The sequence below is a fragment of the Haemorhous mexicanus genome, chromosome 5 (assembly GCF_027477595.1).
Source record: "Haemorhous mexicanus isolate bHaeMex1 chromosome 5, bHaeMex1.pri, whole genome shotgun sequence".
Lineage (NCBI taxonomy): Eukaryota > Metazoa > Chordata > Aves > Passeriformes > Fringillidae > Haemorhous > Haemorhous mexicanus.
In genome coordinates this window covers 55777109-55800422 of record NC_082345.1, presented here as the reverse complement: position 1 = coordinate 55800422, position 23314 = coordinate 55777109, and the positions used below count along the sequence as shown (strand labels likewise).

Sequence of the window (23314 nt, the reverse complement as noted above, 5' to 3'; positions counted from 1 at the left end):
GGTGAATAACCTTGTATCCTAGGCAAGAGTCAGTGAAAAAAGTCCAGTTATACTCCTTCACAACAACCATAAAGGTATAAAAATTAATATAGACATTGGTATATAAGTTTCTGAAAATTTAATACTGAAAGATTCCATGGACTTACCTCCCAGATAGTCTGTGTGATCTCTAAAGTAGGGTCTTTAAAAAGTGGGAAGCGTGGGAGTGAGTAAATGGGTTATAGGTGTTTTAAATTACTTCCAAATTTAAGTCAGTTTTTCACTAAAACTGTGACCCATAAACGGATTGTAAAACATTGTAAAACTAAACCAACTTCTTAAATGTTTTATAGCATTAGTATAGTTTTATGTTTTTGGAGATTGGTAGCTTTACAATTGCCTTAAAATAGCCACGGCAACAATGTAAATTTTCAGTGGACATCAGTTGCTCACTAATGGTTGTTGTAATTGCAAAGAAACAAGATAGCAAAATCCTATAAATTACTTATCCTTTGATTGGAGTATATTAATTATTGCTGTGCAGACTTGAAGGACTCAGGAATTTCAAACATTTTTTACTTGCACATCAGGCTTCTCAGTAACTGCTTTGTAGTCTTTCCCTCCTTCTGGCACAAGGTAATACTTTAATGAATAAAGTAACGTTTGTTGTGAATTGTATTAGATGGTTTTGCATTCTAGAAACATCAGAGAATGAGACATTACAAGGTCATGAGGCTGAAATAGCATTACCTTAGATACTTTGGAAAATTTAAAGCTGTGATTCCGAGAGTGATGTTTCTGCTTGATGCCTCTCCAATTTTTTTGTGGTAATTGAAGCGTGGTCTGCAGCTCTGTGTGTGTGTATGTGCGCACAGTTGTGTGACTTAGTTCATTTTTGATGTAGACTGCACAAAAGAAATTGAGCTACAAAATGGTTTATGGGTATTTAACAGTTCCTCTTCGGAGTGTTGTCCTCACTAAATGCCAGAGTTTAAGCCCCACCTAAAACATTGGTAGGAAGGTGATGTTTCATCCCTGACAAGTGATAGGAATCAATATTAGGAAATGCCCTGATATACTTTTAACCTGTTTAATTATTTTAATTAACACACAGCTGATTGCATTCCAGGAACAAACAGGAAATAGCTCAATGTCAAATAGGATCTTGTTCAGCAAGATGAACTATCCTCATGTGTGACTGAGAGTACATTGGTCATAATAAGCTGTATGTGAAGCTTGGTTAGACAGAGAAAAAAATGGCGTTTAAGCTTCAGGTGTCTGCTAACTAAATGTTAATGGACTAATGCCTGTTACATAATGACAATCCCTATGAGACAATGCTAAGCACGCAGATGTGGCTCGTTTGAGAAGTCTTAAATTATTTATGTGCTTTCAGAACACTCTTAAAGTTAATTGCTTTTGGCTGTGGGTTTGTACGTTGAGTGTTGGATTTTTTTGGTAAACTAACTACATTGCATAAAAGCCTTAAATAGGAAATGTTCCTTCATTCTCTCTGCAATCCGTTGTTTCAATTATGATTACGTGACACTGATTTTATTTGCTTGTTTTCTGTTCATTTTTATTCTAGCAATATATCATATCTGAAAAAATAATGAAGGCTTAGAAAAGAAATAACAGAATGCTAAGATGTCGTTAATGATATCTGAGAACTATGGCTATGGTCTAGGACTTCCAAGAGCCTGGAGACAGGGGAGCAAAATCACAAATAAAAGCTCTCTTGGCACTGGCAGAGCAATCCATGTGTTGAGGATGAAGCCTGTTAGCTGGACCATTTCCCATTTTTTTGACATTTTTACAATTACTCTAAGGATGGTTATCTTTACTCACCAGGATGCTGCCTCACTCCCCAGGCTACTGTTACCTGAGGCAGGGAACTTTTATTTGCTTTTCACTGGCCTCAGGAACCTATTAACACAGAGGAGTTGCTTGAGAGGCTGGACAAACTCTGAAAACATTTGTTCAAAAGCACCTAGAAATATAGATGGCTCTTCAGATGCCCACTTTTTCTGCAGACAGCCCTTGCAGCTTAACAGGTTCCTGCAGATCACAGTCTGCATTGATTCCTATAGTGTGTGGCTTTCTTTGATCATCTTCCTCGTATGAGCCCCACTACCTTTTGGGCACAACTTTCACTGAGCTCCACATTTCCCTTCTCTCTTGTGGTTCCATAGCAGAGGGATTCTTTTGGAGTTGAAAGGGAAGAAATCTTTCTTTCTGAGACTGTACAGGCACGTGAGTTACTGGTATTAACGAAGTTGTTTCCTTATCTAAACCACTTTATCTTGGTGTCCTTTGACTCCTGAAGTTCACAGAGGTATGTATGTATCTGCTTGGCATGTTTTCATCCTGGCATGAAGTAAATGCTCAGACTGGAGTCTGAAACAGACAGCTGTAACTCATCTCTGCCTTCTCACATACAGTACTTGCAAGCTGATGAGAAAAGTCTGATATCATCTGAAAGACACTCTGTCAATTGTCAGTTTGATAGGCTCTTACCTGAAACCTGACAAAAAAATATGTGACTGCAGTCAGCAGTGCTGAAATAAGTTCATCTTTCTGGGCTAGTAAAGCAAAACCAACAAAAACCATCCTAAATAACAAAACCAAAGCAACAACCTTCCCCTGTCCTCCAAAAAATAAAAGGAAGGGGGATTGAAGCACAACAAATCCCTAACCAAACAGTGCCACACAGCAGGAAAAATGGAACAAGTAGGATAAATAGGATCCTTGGTATCTCACAATAGTTAATGGTGAAGACAGATACTGTCAGGGTGCACCCAAGCTCTTCATGCCATGTAGTTCTCAAATATGTCTTGGTGAGTCCTTGCACACACTGAGATAGACAAATCATTTATGGTCAGAAAATGATTATTCTGTGCTTCCTAGCTAATTAGAGTTTTAGGTAAAAAAATGTTGCATAATATCTTGGACATTCCTCAATGAATTGAATGTCCTCAATCTCTTCTGATCTCTTTGAATGGCTTTATATAGCGACAGCTTCTTGAAAGAAGTTGTTTGGTTTGTTTTTGCCAGAAAAATCATGACAACATAAATAAGTGGTATGAAAACCCTTTTAATCTGGGAATGTTCCCATAACATGGTTGTGTTTCTGGGGTCTGCAGGTGATCCTGATTTAATAAAGAAATTCATGTCTACTTAGACATTCATTTTGGTAATTCTAAAAAATTACTTGTGGTTGTATTTGTGGAAACGATTCCTCACACTTTCACTCCCACTTATGTCCCAGCATATGTGTCAGCTACTTTTTTTTTTTCTTTTTTTTTTGTGTGGAAAATCATAACCATGAACTCTTCTCAGAGGGACTATAAGAAATATGCTTGCTACTACTTGTGCTGAAAAATATATTTAAAAAGAGAAAATAATGCCCAACCACAACATTTAAAACCAAAATATGCACATGTACTTGATAACATTAAAATCACCATTTTCCACCAAAGAGTATTTGATACTATCTAGTTTATAATACCATGCAAACAAAACTTTATGCATCTATTCACACATTTTTATATGAGAAACCTAACCACCTTCTTATAACTTCCTCTTTCAGAACAAGCTGTTAGCTTGTACTAGATAATGTCAAATCACCCTGCTACTATTTTAGTACGTTACTAGAGTAGACTTTATCTCTCAGTTGAATTTTATACCATGTGTTGATCTTTAGGGGATTGAGTGATCTGTTCCCATTGCATACAATATCCATTCCCTGAGCCTGTTGGCTTTTTTGACTTGCTGGATTCTTCATCTGTAGAACTGAATCAATCTTCTCTGGCTCACAATATATGCTGTAGATTTTAAGATGAAACCTGTCTCTATGGATTTTTTGAGTACAGAATAAAAAGAAGCTCTATTCTTTCAAATATGCTGGTAGCACTGAGCTTTTTGGCGACACGTAGGGAACAGCAAGCTTTTTGTCTCACTGTCTCCCTCCTCTCTACTCCTCAAAACCCCCTCCCACCTGTGGACAGAACTGTCTCTTTTCCAGAGGTGAAAGGAACAAAGCTAAGGGGGCAGGGAAGGTTCAAAGGGGCTTGTTTTCTGTTCTTCGGTAGCTCCTTCCTCATCAGAACCTCATTCATCACATTCTTTTCCTAGGATTGATGGATGCTTCAGACAAGGCCACAGTGATAGTTCCTGCCTTGCTTTAGCACCTCCCTGTGAACTAGCTCAGCTACTCCTACCCCTCCCTGCTAGCAGTGGAGTAGGGAAGGTCATTCACACAGCACCGTCCCACCACTGGGAGGAAAGTGTCACATTTACATTTTCTGAAAAATCCCTTTGCCCAGGATTTTTCTCTTGGGAAGCTGAGAAGCCTCAGAGAAAAAAGAAAACAGTAATCATCTGATTTGCTTCTCCTGTGTTTTGCTCCTTTGGAATGTGTTTGGAGATTGTTTTCCAGCAGGTGGTTGTTTCATTGGTTTCTGCTCTGGGTTGTTTCCACTCTTTGGCCAAATAGTGCCAAGCTGTGTTGGGGCTCTGGAGAGAGTCATGAATTTTCATTATTATCTTTTTAGCCTTCTCTATGTATCCTTTCTGTATTCTTTAATATAGTTTAGTATAGCATTCTTTAATATAATATAGTATCATAAAATAATAAATTAGCCTTCTGAGAACATGGAGTCAAATTCATCATTCCTTCCTTCTTCTGGGAAAACCCAGCAAATACAATAGGAGGGGTCAAGGCATAGCCTTATTGAGCAGAGAATAGGTTGAGTCCAGACTGGGAGACACAAAACTGCCCGCTCAATTCTGTGTCACCATAGCAGGTGACAGACTGGCGTCTACCAATTTTAATTCTTTATCTGGCAAAATTCAAAATTTAATCTGTGATACAGTTGTATTACGGGTATACATATTTTCTGATAGTAGACTCAAGGTGCTGTAAGGAGAGGAGCTAGAGTTCTGTATTTTTATATTCTGGTTTTAGTCATTTGTTAGAGGGTAAGAACAAAAATGTCACCACTGTAGCATATTGGTTGAGAGTGGCCAATAGCAGATTCTGGAAGAGAGAATGTAGGGAACAAGGAAAATGTAGATGAAATTTTCTCCTGTATAAACTTCTTGAAGTTGTAGCTGAAGGACTGCATGAACCAGAGTTTGCATTTAGATAACTACTTTTAAAATCCACTGCTACACCAACTAATTAATGATGGGACAAATTGCTTTTTACTACTCCTATACTGTTGATGTCTAGAGTTCAGTCTCATGTCTGAATTTTATTCATGTCAGGGTAGGTTTTATGATGCTTGTCTCTGTGCCTGATGTGGGAAGAAGCTGTAATAGATTCTGTAAGGAAAAAAAGCACTTTTTGTTATTTGTTATTTTAAATACCATGGGCTTACTGTACTTGCCCGTGCTGATGTTATACAAGAGTGGAATGAACTGTTCCTTTCACAGAAATACACATTTTTAATTTTTTCACTATGCTGAGGACCAAGACATCAAATAAATTATATGCTTCTGTGCAAAATCACAGCTGAAATTCTCATCCATCAGCTTCAAAATTGTAAAGTTGTGCTTCCTGACCTGGAATTCATCTATATCTGTTTATTTCAATACCAAATTTTTTACTTTCTCTATAAGCTTTGTAAAGGGTACCACCATACTTTGTGTTACATAGACCCTTAATCTGTATATAATTCATTTCTTGCAGCACTCCTAGTTTCTCTTTCATTCCATTTTGTGCATTCATACATGAACAGCCACAATTTGCCCTGTGGTAAGTAAGATAAATTGCCTAAACATGGGCATCAAATACCATTTAAGATACCCCAGGGTATCCATCTGGCCTCCAGCTGCTGCCTCAGAAAGGCACAGATTTTCTGTCATATGCATATTCTGCATATCTGTGTGGATGTATCCAGTATCTTAGGATATTTAAAATGTCAGTAAAGGTCTGTATTCAATGCAACTGGATGAAAACTTCTTTTATTGTCCTGATATTGAACTGAAACATGTAGGGTAAGCATGAAAGCAAGTCTTTTCAGATTTTGCATAGGTGTAAGACAATCATCATTTTATATTTTAGTAACCACGTTGCTCATTTTGCTCATTGTTTTAAAATGTCTGCTGTGTGGAGATTGAGCAGATAATGACTTCATTTGTTACAAACCTCACATAGCTTGGTACACTGTATATTCTTTCTCTGACAGCCTGACATTCACAATTTCATTTTTGCTAGTTCTGATTAGTTGTTTATAATTTTCTGTGGGTTTTTTTTCCTATTAAATGTTATAACAGCCTGTATTTACTCTTTCCATTTTTTCCATTTCAACCTTCTATTTCATTTGTCTCATTGACTAACATCTTGCTTAATTTTTCTTTATGCATTTTTTTTCTCTGGGAACTTTTGGTGCTGAAAGTTCAAATGGTTATTCTCCCTCTTTTTAGTTTCCTGAGAACAATTTAATTAATGTACTTCTTTGTAGTACTTTTTCCTCTAAAACCTACTTAGAATGAAATGATAATTTTTAAAAAAACCTGAACCCTTAATTCTAGTACTTGGAACTATTTGCATGAATTAGTGAAATAAGGGTTGATCCTATAAATCTGAGAAGTCTTTCCATAAAGCTGAATGCTAAGAGATGGTGCATTCTGAAGTTTTGATACACATTAGTTAATTGTATTACAGTGCACTACATAGCTGCTTGACTTCCATGCTCTAAAGTCTAGCATTGAATCCAGGCTTCCTTCTTTAGATTCATAGCAGATAAAGTTGTTTATGTGGAACAGCTCAAAGGATGAAGACTCAGCTTAAGTAAATTTAATTTAAAATTCAAAAAAAGAAATTAATATAAACCCATATACATATGATTTCATAAATAAAATATTTGTATTTGGCATCATGCTTTATAATGAAATCTGCTCCACTAGAGCTGGAATATTCTGTAAAAGGCAGTTGTGAGACCTATCAGCACAATCACTTTTCTACACTTTTGTCAATGTACTGAAGTAACAGGGCCTCAAAAAAAATTTTTAAAGATTTTCGTATAAGAGGATCCAAGTGTGTTGGTTTAATTTAAAAGAATTTTTTTAAAAATAAGGCTCAGTGCTGTTCTTAATTTAAGAACTTTTACATATTAATCATTTTTATATGCAGTACTATAGATGAACTGTACTATACATGAACCTGTGGTTTACAAGTAAATCCACTTCTTTTCCACTTCATGAAATGTAAAGAGAATTTCACTGGAAGGCATTGGCCAAGTGCACGCTGTAACCTCACAGGGATCTAATATTACAGTCTGCAGTGCAAGAGGAGATATTTTAGAATCATGTGAAATGTAATTTGACAAAGTAGGCACATGAAGGATTAGGTAGTTGCTGAGCAGCATCTCAAGTATATCAAGGTACATGTTTAAAGATATCTTCAGACGAATGTGAATTTTCAAGTCCAGTGCACAAAGGACCTGTACTACAACAGCTGCTTATCAGAAAGCATCCTCCTTGATATCTATGTAAGGCATTAAAAATTCAAAAGGGTCCATCACAGCCTTGAATCAGATTTAAAAACCTCATACATGCTACCATTTTTTCTTCTCAAAATAACTTTTCTGGCTATTTTAACCTGCATTTTGAAACAGCTGGTGTCACAGAAACATTCTGAAATGTCTAGATGAGGTGTTAATTTAACACCCAGTGTTGTTTAATGCTGATTGCTGCAAAGAGGGAAGGAGGAGGGAGAATTTCTTTTAGTACCAGAGTATTACTTTATAGTTAAAAATTGTAAATAAGTCCTTTGCTCAGCAAAGAGATACTTCTGAAACAGATCTCAAAATAAGTTAGTAATTATGGCTTTATAATAAAAAACCCCAACCCAACCCATACCAAACTGAAAAACATTGGTATGAAGGACAGATCAAGAATGTAAAAGCTCATTCATGATTTTCCATAGTTAGCCAAGCTTATTATGTAGTCTGGAAATTCTACCAGGTACTTTTGTTCTAAACATCCAGAATAAATTAAAAATTTAGTTAAAATGGTGACAGATTGAATACAATTACCTGAGTCATTCATGAGTTAAAATTACACAGGGCAACATAACCACATTTAGAATAAAATATGAAAAGGCTCAAAGACATAGTTCCCTCATTTTTCTTTAGCTATTTTATTAAATGATTGCTTTAAAAATATTTTTAAAATTTAAATCAGTGAAATTGCTTCTAAAAAAGTATTGTGCTTTCTCTCTTCTCTATGGTGGTCTACACTAGCATTATAGGAACATTTATCCTAAGCAAAAGTAACATTTTTCCTATGATGGTTTCCAATGAATGTGAAATGAAGGTAGCCGAGCTCGTTTTCTAGTATAATTACCCTACTCAAGAACTGTTTGTGTGGTTTCCCAAAGTACTTTTTATCTAAGCTGTAATTTATGTAGTCCTTACTCACAACCTCAGGTCTTTGATTTATTCTGTGTTACTTTCTCTCTTCAGTGTGTTAAATTTAAGTTCTGCAGGTAGACCTCAATGATTAACAAGAGGAGCATTTAAATTCTGTCTTAAACTTGAACTATGCAATTCCCTGCATTGGTAATGAGAGAGTCTCTGTGGCAGTACCAGATACCAAGAGTGCTCAGTTATGCATCTCTGGTTGTCAGAAAAAGAGACACTTGTATACTTCCACAGCGTTTGTTCGAGTGCCATATACTGAATCCAAGTTTGCCTCCTCACATGAGATTAGTTGTTATGGTCAGCTACAGTGCTTCTCCACATGGTTTGTTATCTGCTCTCTCTACAGTGTTAATCAGTTTTCCCACAGAAGTATACACTTTAATTTGATGGACTCCCCAACAAAGTATATTTTCTTAGAAAACCTTTTCAATTTGAGGACTATCCATTCTCAGATGCGCTCTTCATTCAGATCATTCACCAGGGTATATTTTTCTTCAGATGAGATTAACATTTTAAAAGAATATTAATTAACCCTTGGTAGTTTGTTTATAGCCTTGAGGCATTTAGTTTGTCTTACACTTTCATTCTGTCCTTTCATTTTCAAGACTTCTGCTACCATCTTGCAGTCATTATTTTGGGAACCGCTGGTCAAATCCATAGGTTTTTTTCAAATGTCTTCGACTTTGCTTTCCTGGTTATGCAGCTAATGGTTTATTAGCACAATCCAGTCATGCATACCTCCTAGTTATAGTTCATTAAATGTTTCATTCCTCAATGGAATATGAATATAACAAGACATGGATTAAAGCAATAGTTTCCTTGTTAACAGAATATACAGGTTTTGGCAGCATTGCTAAAACACAATCAAATACACTTTAGAGCAGGCACTGTGGCTGTTACTGTACTTTCTAAAATCTGCTGTTTAACAAAGGGATGTGTTTTTTTCTCAGTGTTAGGGAGTGTAAATCTTCTGTGACTTATTCCAGCTTTTAGCAAGCCTGATTTTATTAACCTGACAAAGGTTGTTTGACTTTTTCCTCATGGGAAAAATCTTGCTGGACTCAGTTGGTGAGGCTGCTGAATTTAGCAAGTTGCTATGTCCCTGTTGATTGTGGTGCTCAGCATGAGATGCTGTTGTGCTCTAGCTGAGAACAGTACTACCACCAAAGCAGAAAGATAGTTCTGGTTTGGACTAGTCAGTCACTTTGTATGTGTGTTATGGATTAACCCCTGCAGCTGAGCATCACACAGGCTCGCTCCCTTCCCCACCAGCTGGAGTGGGGAAAGAACTGGAAAGGTAAAAATGAGAAAACAGATGGGTTGAGATAAAGCCAGTTTAATAAGTGAAGAAAAAGCTGCACACATAGGCAAAGTAAAAGGACTTCATTCACTACATGCTATGGGCAAGCAGGTGTTCAGTCATCACCAGGAAAGCATCAGACATAGAGTGAGTGACTTAGTGCCATCTGCCTTCTTCCTTCTTTTTCCCCAGGTTTATATGCTGAACATGAAGTTTTATGATAGAGAATATCTCTGGAGTCAGGTGGGGTCATCAGTTCTGATTGATCCCCTCCCAACTCCTTGCGCATCCCCAGCCTCCCCAATGGTGGAGTGGGGTGAAAAGCAGAAAACACCTTGACTCTGTAAATGCTGCTCAGAAATAGCTAAAAAATCTGTGTGTTGTCAACAGTTTTTAGCACAAATCCAAATCAGAACCCCAGTCAACCTACTATGAAAAAAACCAACTTTATCCCAACCAAATCCACCAGAAGATGTTTCTAAAGCCAGCCATATATTATAAACTCACACTCTTATTGCTGAGCATATTAATTTTTATAATTAAGTTCCCATTGGTCTTAAGGTATACCAAGAACATTTCCTATCTGTTCATAAAAATGACTGCTTTTTCCATGAGGTCTTCAAATGCTGCTGAGTGGAAAGATGAATTCTATTGTTACTATACAGTAATGTTTTGAAGGTTACCTCCATAACTATGAACCAACAACAGCTGAGTATGTGTTTATTGGGTGAAAGAAATTTATTGCATCAACCTGCTGGGTGAGAAGTGAAGAGTAATTTCATTGCCGAAAGATTGTAGACTGGGATTTTTCTTGCCCTTCATTCTGTCAAAAGAATTGGGAGCAAAGCATGAAGAGCTTTCCAAAATTTTCTGTAGAGTCTCTTCTATCTTCATGGGGTCTTAAGTCTTTACCACACATAATTTTTGATACCCTTCTTCCATGGTTGCTCACGTCCAATTTTCGCAGCCAGAATTTTTCTGGCAGAACTGTGAAATTGGCACAGTATTTAATGTGCCACTTGTCACTCTCAAAACACTGTTTATTTCACTGGATATCAATTTTATTTGAAAGATGGTTTACAAAACAAAATGCTTTAGAGAACAAAATACTTTATGGAAGAGAGACAAACAGACATACGAGAAGAATTTATGTTGAAATCTTGGAGTGTGTAGACTGCTCCAGCTTCTACTAGCTTATTTCTTCTTGATAGGTACCCAGAATTTCAATTTTTTTTTTTTTTTCATTCTCTGGAAACCACTCCCAGTGGACTTAGTGCCTCTAGGTGATACATTAACACGTGTTATAGTGTAGGAATTTACTACAAACTAGCTATTCTTTTCTTGGGTGTTTACATGAAGAAACATGGAAACATTGTGGGGGCATTTTGTGGTGGTTTGTGTTTTTCCCTCAGTAAAGATAAATTTCATCTCTAGTCACTGAAATAGAACATTAGCATACTTGAATTTTTCTTCAATGGGCCTCAACTATAAATATGATTCACCTATAAATAAAAATTTGTGGAAGGGTTGTAGCTTTTAAAATGTCTCTGCAGGAGTGCAGGTCCTTGATGTCACCTTGAGGGAATCCATCAAAGTGTGTTCTAATTTGGCTGGTCTGGTTGCCAAGGTAGATGTGTAGTTTTCAATCTTTGAACATTTTGTTGATCGAATAAGAACAGTGTCGATTTGTAACTTTTGACAGCTTCAGCAATGGCCTTTTCTGTCAGGCAGTGTCATGTATAGAAGAGAGAGCAACAAGCACAGCTGATGTGCTTAATTTATTTTGATAAAATACTTTTTCATGGGTGGTCAGCGTTAGAAACAGCATATTTACTGTGACACAATTTAAACATTTGCATCTCAAGGTATTTTATGAGTATTGGCTTCTAAGTTGAGGATATTAACAATATTTTTGGACTTAACTGGGAAATTTTTAATCTAGTTCATTACAAGATTGCTATTTTTTGCCTACTGCCAAGTATACACATCCTAAAGTGAAATTATGTCTTTCTTCATGTCAAAAGAAATTTCTTCATTTCTGTTTTATCCTAGAATTTCCTAATGTTCTATAATACACACACAAAACACCCTCAACAAAACAACCAGAGAAAAAGATGGCAAAGGAATATATTTTAAAATTATTTTCATAGAATCATAGGGTAGATTTTGTGATGATGATAATCTCATACATTTTGTTTTGGGGAGGTTTTTGAATTTATTATCATACTATATTTGCATTATGAAGAACCTGTTTAATTTCTAATTAGAATTTTTTCCTTAATCTATATTTTTAAAATTCCTTTAGAGGTATTCATTGCTTTTAATATGTTTTTCAGGAAGTGCTGGAACACCTGTTGTTTTCAATGAAAATGGAGATGCTCCTGGACGCTATGATATTTTTCAGTATCAAATCACCAACAAGAGTACAGAATACAAAGTAATTGGTCAGTGGAGTAATCAACTTCATCTAAACGTAAGTACACTGTTTCCCGTAGTATTGTCCTGCTGAAACTGGCTGCTCATGGCTTGGATGGGCACACTGTTCACTGGGTAAAACACTGGCTGGAGGGCCAAGCCATCCAGAGATGACAGTGAATGGAGTTACATCCAGTTAGCAGCTGGTCACAAGTGGTGTTCCCCTGGGGTCACTACTGGGTCCTGTTTAATGCCTCTATCAATGATCTGGACAGGGTGATCATGTGCACCCTCAGTAAATTTGCAGACAAGACCCAAGTTGAGCAGGAATGTTGATCTGCTGGAGAGTAGGAAGGCTCTGCAGAGCACTCAGGACAGGCTGGGTCAATTGCCATGGCCAGTTACATGAAGTTCAATAAGGTGGAGGGATGAGTCCTGCACTTGGGTCACACCCCCAACATCCTGGGAGCAAAGATGGAAAACTGCCCAGCAGAAAAGGTCCTGGGAGTGTTGGTTGACACAGCTGATCAGGAGCTGGAGTGTGCCCAGGTGGCCAAGAAGGCCAATGGCATCTTGGCTGTATCTGAAATAGTGAGGCCTGCAGGACCAGGGCAGTGACTGTCCCTCTGCACTTGGTGCTGGAGAGGCTGCAGCTGATAGAATCGTGGAATCACTAAGGTTGGCAGAAACCTCTAAGGTCATTGAGTCCAACTGTCAATCAAACACTGATTAGGACCACCACTAAACCATGTCCCCAAGGCCACATCTATAAGTCTTTTGAATATCTTCAGGGATGGTGATTCCATCACTTCCCTGGGCAGCCTGACCTCCATTCCATTGCTTGACCACCCTTAGAGTGGAAGAATTTTTTCCTATTGTGAAATCTAAACCTGTCAAGGCACAACTTGAAACCATTTCTATCACCCTGGAGAAAAGACTGACCTCCACCTGTCTACAACTTTCCTTCAAGTAGTTCTAGGATCAGTAAAGTTCTCCTTGAATACTACAAGACCTTGAAGGGTTGGGACATATCCAAAAAAGGGCAATGAAGCTAGTGAAGGGTCTGGAGCAGAGGTCTTGTGAGAGTTGAGTGAGGAGACTGGGCTTAGTTATTCTGTTAGGTAGAAAAGGAGCCTCAGGGGAGAATTTACTGCTCTCTACAACTGCCTGAAAGAAAGAAGTGATGGGATAGAGGAAACTACTGGAAGTTGCACCAGTGGAGGCTTAGATCAGACATTAGAAAAAATTTCTTCACTGAAAGGGTGATCAAGCATTGGAACGGGTTGCCCAGGGAAGTGGTCACCGTCGCTGGGGGTGCTTAAAAGATACGTTGATGTGGCGTTTAGGGACATGCTTTAGTGGTGGATTTGGCCATGTTAGGCCAATGGTTAGACTTGATGATTTACATGTCTTTTCAACATAAATGATTCTATGGTTCTACCAATCAGATTATGATACTGACACTGGAGAATACTCATTTGAGGATTAAATTGTTTTAAACAGTTAAAAACAATTATTTATTCTCTGTCAGTTGGCAGAACAAAGCACTTCCCCTCTGTTCTTGAGAAGACAGTAAAAAATTGTACAGCATCCTGAAAAAAATTCTTTATATTATCAAGTCAGATGGGTTGTGTAGTTATCAGCTCCTTCAGATAATATTTTCGAATCATTTTATATCTGTTATTCCTGAGAGAGATTAATAAGCTAGGCAAGGAAATAATAACTTTTCCTTTAAAAAAGGTATCAGACAAAATGATGGGGGCAGGTAAATTGCCCAGGTATTTCAAATAATATAAGAGGATGGAAATATATTTCATAAGAGACAAGTTTGAATTCTAACCATTTCTGATTTAGTTAAAACATTGGGATGATGAACTACTGCAATAAAAATATTCCTTGAATATAATGGGAGACTTTGGTGGTTTTCTACATGAATAACTAAGATTTGTCTTGTCCCTGATTACTTCACAGCAGGAAAAATAAAAAGCCACAATTTACCCATCTTTAGATGGCATTTTTAGTTGCTGTCTTAATCTCTTTTGCAAGTTTTGGGGTAGTTCAATTCCATCTGTTCATGGAATTATATTTGGGTTGAAAATTGCTGTCCTAACAAAATTCAGAGGACATATTACATAGATTTGTATGATAAATAGGCATCAAGTTTTAATTTCAGAAATTTTTGGGTCCAGGGTACTTTCTGGAAGAAGATGTCTTCATGCAAAGAGTGAAGAAGAAAAATGAATTTAATCTCTTTCTTTATTAGATGATAATATACTTGTGTTAGCTGTTTGGGTACCTTTGCAAATATCAATGTTTTGCTAAAGGCTGATGAGAAGGGCAACAGTGTGAATTGATGACTAGATACACCAAAGCAAGTTTATGCAGAGAATTCAAACAAACTACAAAAAAGAAGGTTTCAAATATCTCTGGTTTTCCATGTGAGAGGTTCCTGATGAAGAGTAACAAGACAGTGCAGTAAATATTTACAAATTAGTCTCCTGTTCAGACTATTTTGCAATAATTATCTGAGTGCTATCCACAATAACACATATGATAGCTTCCCATATTCATCCACAGCTGTTAAACCACTTTAGCATATCTACAATTTAATATCTGTAACTACTTTTCAGGGACTCATTCATTTAGTTACTCTGCCCAAATAGAAAAAAATCCTACCAACAGAAGCTGTGTGTTGCAGTTTGTGTGGCACTGTTATTTCCCATCACTAACCTGATGATATCTGTCTGTTGAAAGGCATGAAAGGAAAAAAAAGGTTAAACAAGTTTAATATTAAGCATTAATTTCTAGAAAAGACTACAGTTAGATTCTTATCATAACTATTATGGAATACATTCCAGATTTTGAAAATTGCTACATTTTTTGGAAAAGTTAGTGTTTATTAAATTAACTCAAAAAACTGATACACACATTTTTCACAAATGCTAGTACTAATATAACAGTTATATAGTAATATCAAAAAAGATATGGAAAAATTTTCTTCAATTTTAGTTTCATTATGATCTGCCTTTTTCTGTCTCCCCCTAGACTTCTAAATTTTTCATTAGGCCTGTAGTTTTTCAGTCCCATTATTTCTGCCTCATGTATATGTACTCAGGGGAACTCTGAAATATGATTGGATTGATGGGTACTCATACTACAGAAACCACATCGTGCTAACCACATTGACCACAAATCTAACAGGAAAAGATTTATCTAAGGATGCCCTCATGGCCTCTCATTAGTTAAGGATGTGTTAGAATGTTGTTTGGCTCTCTTTTTTCACCACCACGAGCTCACATGCTGGACGCAACTGGTTTTTCCAACTCTCAGGCAGGCTCTGTCCAGTATGTGGAGCTGTGAAGATATGAGTGGCTGGCACAGTGCCCTGCAGTGCAAGCTTCTGCTCCCAGCCTTGTGTTAGGGTCCTGCTCTTGCTCCACCAGGCCCTGCTCTGCTGCACAGCCCTGCTCACACCGGCCAGGAGGCAAGCAGGCACGCAGGGCTCGCTCCTCCTGCACACTCACTGAACTCTTAGCAGGTGTTGATGGCAGCTATGACAGATGATGATTTGCTGTGACAAAGCTGTTGCTTCCTCTCACTAGACAAAATATATTAAAACCAAGCAATCTTTTTGAATAATTGTCAATACTCCAGATCATGATATTGCAAATTACGAAGTGCTTTTGATTGCCAATGAATCATAGGGAACACAGTGGATGTTTTCATTAGTTTCGGTGAAAACATCTATATTTATTGAAAGTGAAGCAGTATTAAGATGGCAGAACAATTTTTACCCTGCTGCTCTTTAAAAGAGATGCTTTTAAAATATAATACTTTCTCCCCGTACCCTTTCTCCTCTAGTTTACTTTTAATGAAGACACATGTAACTATGATTTTTAGTGAATGTTTTTAAGCTAGATATCCTCTGTAGATATCTCTACTCTGGTTTTTTGCAGTTATTTCTTCCCCAAATTGTGTGGTAACATTGTAGCTATGATGTGTTTATGATTATGTTCATCTATGCAGCTGGTATTGTGCTTCAGAAAATTTATAGTTTTTATTAGTCTGTTCATTTTCCCTGTCAGAAAAATAAATCTTGAAAGTATCAGGTTTTTAGTACAGTTCAACCCTTGGAAAAATTATTGTAAGACAAACTAGAACATATCTTCCAGCTAAATAACTTAATTGAAAGGTTTCCCTTTTCTATTTCTGATTTCCTCATTCCCCCTACTTTTAAATTTTCCTTTTCTTTAAGATGCTCTTTGCTAATTTATATCATATTTTGGCTGCAGGTTTGTTTTCTGGGCTGTGGCTTCTCACCTGGTAGCCAGCCCCAGTCTTTCTCTGGCCACCACCATCAGGATTCAGGTTTGCTCTGCTGATGTCTCTGGCTCCTCAAAGCCAGAAACTGACTCTGCAGGGTTCTTGTCAAGCTTCAGACTTGTTCCTTTCTCATTGCAGTGCTGGTTTTCCCTTTGGGCAGAAAGTGCTGACTGGCTGGATAAAGACTCAGTATCATGCTCCCGAAGGGGCTCTTTCTCAGCAGGCTTCACCAGCTGCAGAGACCCTTCTAGCTCTGATGCTGCTTTTTTCATGGACACTTCAGCAGCATTAATGCTCTCCTTTAGGCCAACTGACCTTTAAATTTCCTCTGAAGCAACTATAGCTTCCAGATACAGGCACTTCATGCCTTCTGATCAGTCCTACTTACAAAACAAATGCATGACAATACTGATAGAGAGGATAAATTAAATTAAGAAACACTAACGATCTTCTAAATTAAAATTTTTCACGATTATTGAGTTTGAATAAGGTATCTCAGTCTTTGACAGGCACAAGGAAACTTTGAAAGCAAATATTTAGACATGTCCGACAATAATCTCAAAGAACCTGATTGTCTGATGATTCTGACCATGTAAATTTACACCTTTTTTGGTCAAGTCCTTTTACTCTCCAAGGTTTCCTAGCTTTAAGTGATCTTAATATACTGGAAACAACCAGACCTTTTAAACTTTTAGTATGATTTTAAAGGAAGAAATAATTGCCATAGAACTTCTGCTCATTGCCGAGACATTAACTGTCAATGTTTTCTGTTGTTTACTTTCATAATTTTATTTTCTTTATCAGTAGAAAAAAGATAACTTAATTTTCAGTCTGATAGTTAAAATGCTTTCTTCCAAAAAAAAAAAAAAATTTTTTTATGGTGAATCAAAATCCAGGCAAAGGTAGCTTTTTCTGCAGAAGTTATGTTTTATTCATATTGCAACAGTATTTTGCATACCAGGTCACACGCAAAAGTTCTCTCCAAATGTGTGGGTTTAGCAAATTTGAGCTCTCAACCATGTAATATCTGTACAAGTAATGTTGTCAGAAACAAGCTTGTTTTTCCTTGCACTTATAATTTGAATCAAGTTCTTTTTATGATTAAGAATGAATTCACCCTTAGAAACTGTGTTCTGTATTGCATGTGCTGTTATAAGGGCGAGACACAGATGTTGACTGGTGGCTTTTGTCAGTGGCAGAAGATGGAAATAGTCCCAGTCCTAAAGTTTTAATAATGACTTCCTGAGTTCCTTTCCTTAGAAACCCATTCAGTTTGTTTTGGTTCATTTTTTTTTTTCTCTGGACATTTATTTTAAAATGCTCTAAATGCATTTTAAAATACTCTGTTTTTAAAGCTAAGTACCAGCTGGAAAAAGAAAAGTTGAAATGTTCAAGAATTTTAAAATTCTAAAAATATTTGACTTAAAAAAAAAAATCACACATATTTAAAATACAATTTGAAACAATCTAAGACTGCATTTCAAGCTTATACATTGTTTTGATCTACCAAAATCTGTGTTTAAAGACCCCAGTATGAAAGAAATATGTAGATTTAAATCCATATTCCTCCAAGTTAGATTTTAATCTTCTGATGAGTCTTCAGGCAGACACAATTATGGGTGATTTCAAAATCACACATTTAGCTGATGCAGTTAAAATGCTCAAGTGGATATCAACTTCCGTGATACTCCTCCCTAAGAAAAATCCAAAGCCTATAAACCCCCTGCATGTTTCCATGGAGCTGTTCGAGGCTGGGTTGGATGGGATTCTAAGCAACCTGGTCTAGTGAAAGCTGACCCTGCTCACAGCAGAGGGGTTGGAACTTGATGATCTTTCTGGTTGCTTTGAGCACAGGCCTTTCTATGATTCTGTGCTTCAAGTGAAAACAGTGAATTTTAAAGACAGAATTCACTTGTATTTGTTTTGTTGTTTGGTTTGGGATTTTTGTGTGTTTTGTTTTGTTTTGTTTTTCACCAGAGCACAAGAGTTCTGTTAAAATAAAAAAGAGATTTTACAATAACAGATTTCAAAAATACTCTTAGAAATAATAAGATGCATAAGCTTTCACATTTATTGAGTGTAGGCACTGAGGATATAAAAGACTCAGGGGCATCCCTTTTTCCATAATGATCTTGATTTGTGACGAAAACTATAAATTAAAAGTACACTGATGTGATGAAATATCAGAGAGACAGCCATAACCACCATCAGCCTTAAGCACAGTGATTGGTGAACTAGTAAAAATTCGGAACCTCACAGTGACAGTGAGCTTCCCTTCAGGCAGCCAGATCATAAAGAGATTTGAATCAGTATTTGATTTCTCTTCTTTTCTAGGCCTCATGTCTTGTATCTAATACTGAAGGAATCCATCAACACTGAAATTAGTCAATTATTTTTGGAAGTTACAGATTCAAAATCCATTAGTTCCCTTTCTTGTGACATGGGAAAAGAAAATTACTCAACAAACTTCTGATGTTTTCCATAACTGCATTAAATAAGTTTCAAGCTTTGCTGTAGGCCACTGTATTTCATTAAAGAAGTCAGAAAGCCTCTTCCTTTGCTGTGGTAGCTATTATAAAATTGATAGATGTTTTTAAAATGCTGAACCTAAGCCCTGTGTTTAACAAAAGAACACAGTACAGTGAAATACACAACAAAAGCACTTGGTGCTGTATATGATTATATCTATAAACAAAATATGACAATCATATGGCCTGCAGGGTGTTCTTCTGCCTGCATGTAATAAGGCAGTAGAGTTCAAACTTTCACTCTAACAAACCCATGTAATTTGACTGAAAATTGTTGATGCTGGGTTAAAAATAAAACTAAATGAGACAAGCAAAAATGTCTAAGGTTCTTCTATTCTTTTCAAAATTGTACTGTTATCTTTCTTTATTCTACAAAAGGCTAAAAATAGAAGAGACTCTTATGGTTTCTAGACTAGTTAGGTTTCACAAAACTAGTCCTGATCTTAGCACTTGTCAAGTAGTATGACTCAGGATTTGGTTTTCCCTACTGTTAGGTCAATATGAAAATTGTGTCTGCTGAAAACCAATTCTAGATTAAAAAGATAAGTCAACAGTAGGGCACAGTGGATACAAGACAAAAAATACAAGAAACATGGAATAAAATTGAGATTTTATGCTATTGAAAGGTTATGGGTTGTATTGATATAAAAAGCTTTGTGATGGAGAGGAAATAGGCTGAATACAGATGTTAAAAGACCATTGAAGGATTTTCAGAAGTGCCCATATTAGACAGAAACTATTTCAGACATGACTGAAAATCAAAACAGAACTTAGATTCAAGAACCAATGACCTTGGAAGAACTGAAGAAGAATGACAACTTCTGAAGGTTTTTTACTTTGGTCCTCATAGTCTTTTTTCCCCCTCAATGAAATAGACTTCTTGATTGATTCTCTATAGAAAAACAAACACATAAACAAAACAGAAAATGGATAAAAGATAGCTGCTGGGAAAATGTCCTGAAATTTGATAACCATTTTTTCTTCATTAGAATGATAGGAAATTGCCAGTGAAAGAGTCTCTGCTTGAGAGTTAGGATCAGTAGTGACTTTTTTCTCACCTTGTCAGGGTGAGTGAAAGTCAGGTTCCTCAAACAAATCATGAAGTTGCAGTTGTATGTTTGACTGTGAATTTGTCACAGGATTCTTGAGTGGATGGTAGATATTTTATAGCTTTTTGTGTTCATCCTTTGTAAAAATGGTATGATTAGAATGAACTGTACTTTGAATAGCCATAACAACATGACCAAGAGTATTCCTGTTTTTTCAACAAACTCGAATGACAAGCATTGCACTTACATTTTAAAAAATTATTTTCTCTTTCACAGTAAAAAAAGAGAGCAGTGATAGAACAATAAAACAATAAAAATTCAGGAGCTTTTAAATGAATTCCCAGAGAGTTTTGCATTCATAAATAGGACTTCAGAGCAGGGTTAGCTACTCCGCTGGTACAAGCTAATGTGACTTTTAGCATTGACACCACCCCAAAATTTATATGTCTTGTAATTTGAAAATTGAGCTGCCCTTTAAAGCTTGAAGCAAATTGTTTAAAAGTCCTTAAAAGCAAAAATTGCAGATTAAATGATTAAATTAGTTATTGTTTATTTGTGTTACATAATGGAAGTCTACCACTAAATTAACAATCATTAAATGGAAAATGAAAAAGGCCTTCAATAGTTATCATATGATGAAAGAGAATAACCAGCAGTTAGCAGAACATTACTGTATTATTATTTTTTTTCTGTTTGCTCTACTGCAATTCTCTTCATCTTGCACTAATATTATTTTAATTATTTTAGGATAGTCATCTAATATTTATCCAGGACTTTTCATCCTGATAAATCCCCAAACACTATTTAAAAAATATTTAAAGATAGGGAATTATTTTCTGAATATCTGAAATGGTATCACTAGATTTAATGGTGATATTAATACATCTTAACACAGGGAATGAAGAATGCATAGCTAATTTCATTGTAACTTCAGCTCACAGTAAACAGATTTAGTGTTGAATATGTCAATAAAATATACTTGGAATTACTGGGTCAAACAAGGAGGATTGCAGTGCTCTTCCCGGTAACTGCAGGAAATGAATTGACCTCCCCTTTTATGGAAAACTTAGGCATAAGGCTAAGTGATAGCTTTGAAATGGTTAACTGATTTGCTTCACCAGAGGTGAACTCCTAGACTTGTGATGTAATTCATCTGTTCTCTCTTCTTCAGTGCTGTGAGCTCCTTAGCAGAACTGTGATTTCCATTGGAAAAGTAAAGTAGCTGGAGAGAGTCCAGCTGTATGCAATTAAAATGATCAGCCATCTAAAAGTATGCCTTTAGGGGAAGATTGAGCAAACTAGGGTTGTTTAGCCTCAAGAAAACTGCACTGAGGGGGGTTGTGGTAATCTCTTCCAATACAGAAAGGATTATTCAGGAAAAGAACTATGTTAGGCATAGTTAATTTGGCTAGTAGGAGAAGGAGTGGATTGGAATTACGTGAGAGATATCTAATGCAGACATGCTAAAAGAGTCTAAGGATGAGGGTAATTAGCTACTGGGCTGCCCTGGGCTGGTTGGAGCAAGTGAGCTGTAAATATTGATTTTGCATAGTGATTCAGAGATGGTGTCATCACTTCTAAAGTTTTCTGGCTTTCATTTGTTTGGCGGGTTTGATCTTCTAATAATCCCCTCAGAGGCAATGTCCTCTATCCCTTGAGCAAAAGCTGGGAGGCATAGAAGCAACTGGACTCCTACACTTGGTTTTGTGCTGAATACAAGACTGTCTTTAGCAGTCTTTAGCAAGAGCTCTAGAAGACAGCCATGAAAGATTTATGGAGTTATAAACCTGGTTATTTATTTAGAAAATTCTTTTGCTTCAGGTTGTGCATCACTTTACTGATTAAGGACAAGTTCTCTACCTGCTTTCCATTCACATATAGGACTCCAATTTGGACTTCTTTTTTACATGCTAGATGCTTAATATATCCCAAAGTGATTTAAGTTCCCTTATGTGGGAAACAGTTTATTATTGCTGCAATGGTGATATCTTTTACTTACACCTTCTTTCCCTAACACTTAGAGAAGCATTTTCACTGTAAACAAAAGCAATTTTCCATACAATATTTAAAATGCATCATTAATTATGCAAGACATAGGAAAAGTAGGATCATTCCCATTTTTATTTTTTTCTTGTAAATATTTTTCCCTTAATAGGTATTCTGTAAAATCGCAAAAGACAGCCTCAAGAACTTAGCTGCCAAGAGAGGTTACATTGACATTTTTCCATTTTCCTGTTTATTTAGCCTAGTTATGATATTTTTATTTGTTCTCAAAATATTTGGTACCTAAAATCTGCCTTTGCCTTACAGAAGACAGCAAAAGGGATCTCAAGGGACTCTCTAGCCCTCAGATAAAGTTAGCATCTTCTACACTTATGTTGTTTTAAGGGTGAAGACTTTGCAGCTTCTGAAGACATTATCTTTCATTTTTTAGCTAATCTTATCTCTCCAAAGTGTCTTAAGAACACCTAATTTTACTCCTTGTTGCTATTATTTAAGCTTATTTTATTCAGTGTACATTGTGCACATTCTCATCCTTTTCATGTATTTGAAGACTGTTGTTTTACCTCCTAGGCTATGTTATTTCTTCAGGCTATACAAGAGGAATTTGTTCAATTTTGTCACATAGATCATGTTTTCTAGACGTGCTTCTGATCTTTGCAGATCTCCTCTGGACTCCCCATTTGATTCTCCTTCAAAGGGAGACACAATGACCTAACCTTCAGAAAGTGTTCTGACTGCAGTCTCACTAGTGCAGAGCACAAGAGAAACATAATTTCATGTAGTCATGATGGAGAGTAGAGGGGGAAGACTGTGGTATCTATCTGCATTTATCTGGCATTTGCCCCTTTTGCAACAGGACGACATCCATTCAATATATCACAATCTACTGGAGTCCTGAGATCTCTTTTTCTTCTGCAGAGCTGCCACTACTGTCCTTCCTGACCCATAATGTAGTGCTAGTTGTCCCTGTTAAACTGTATGCTTCATTTTTTCAGACTCTGCAGTATCATTTGAAATAAGTATTCTGACCTTCAGCATGGTGCTTCAGCCTTTCCCAGTGTTACTGCCCAAATCTGATCACCCTATACTCTATTTTATGATCCAGACAAAATGAGTGGTTATTACAAATATTGAATAATAGCAGACTAACAATAGACCTTTCTAGACCACACCCAGTGCCATCCCTTCCCTTCTGACAGTAAATCAACTACAAATTTTATCTTTCCTCAGCTTTCTGATATAATTTGCACCAAGCCCTTAGGGGCTAAATCTGTTTCACTAGGTTGC

At 36.6% G+C, this 23314-nt stretch overlaps 1 protein-coding gene across 1 annotated transcript in view; it reads left to right on the top strand.

Moving 5' to 3' along the window:
• Positions 1–23314, top strand: part of GRM8 (glutamate metabotropic receptor 8) — a 306292-nt gene that overhangs the window by 228380 nt on the left and 54598 nt on the right. The window contains exon 7 of the mRNA XM_059847892.1: positions 12045–12181. Coding sequence (XP_059703875.1) covers positions 12045–12181 — 137 coding nt within the window. The remainder of the gene's footprint in view (positions 1–12044; positions 12182–23314) is intronic.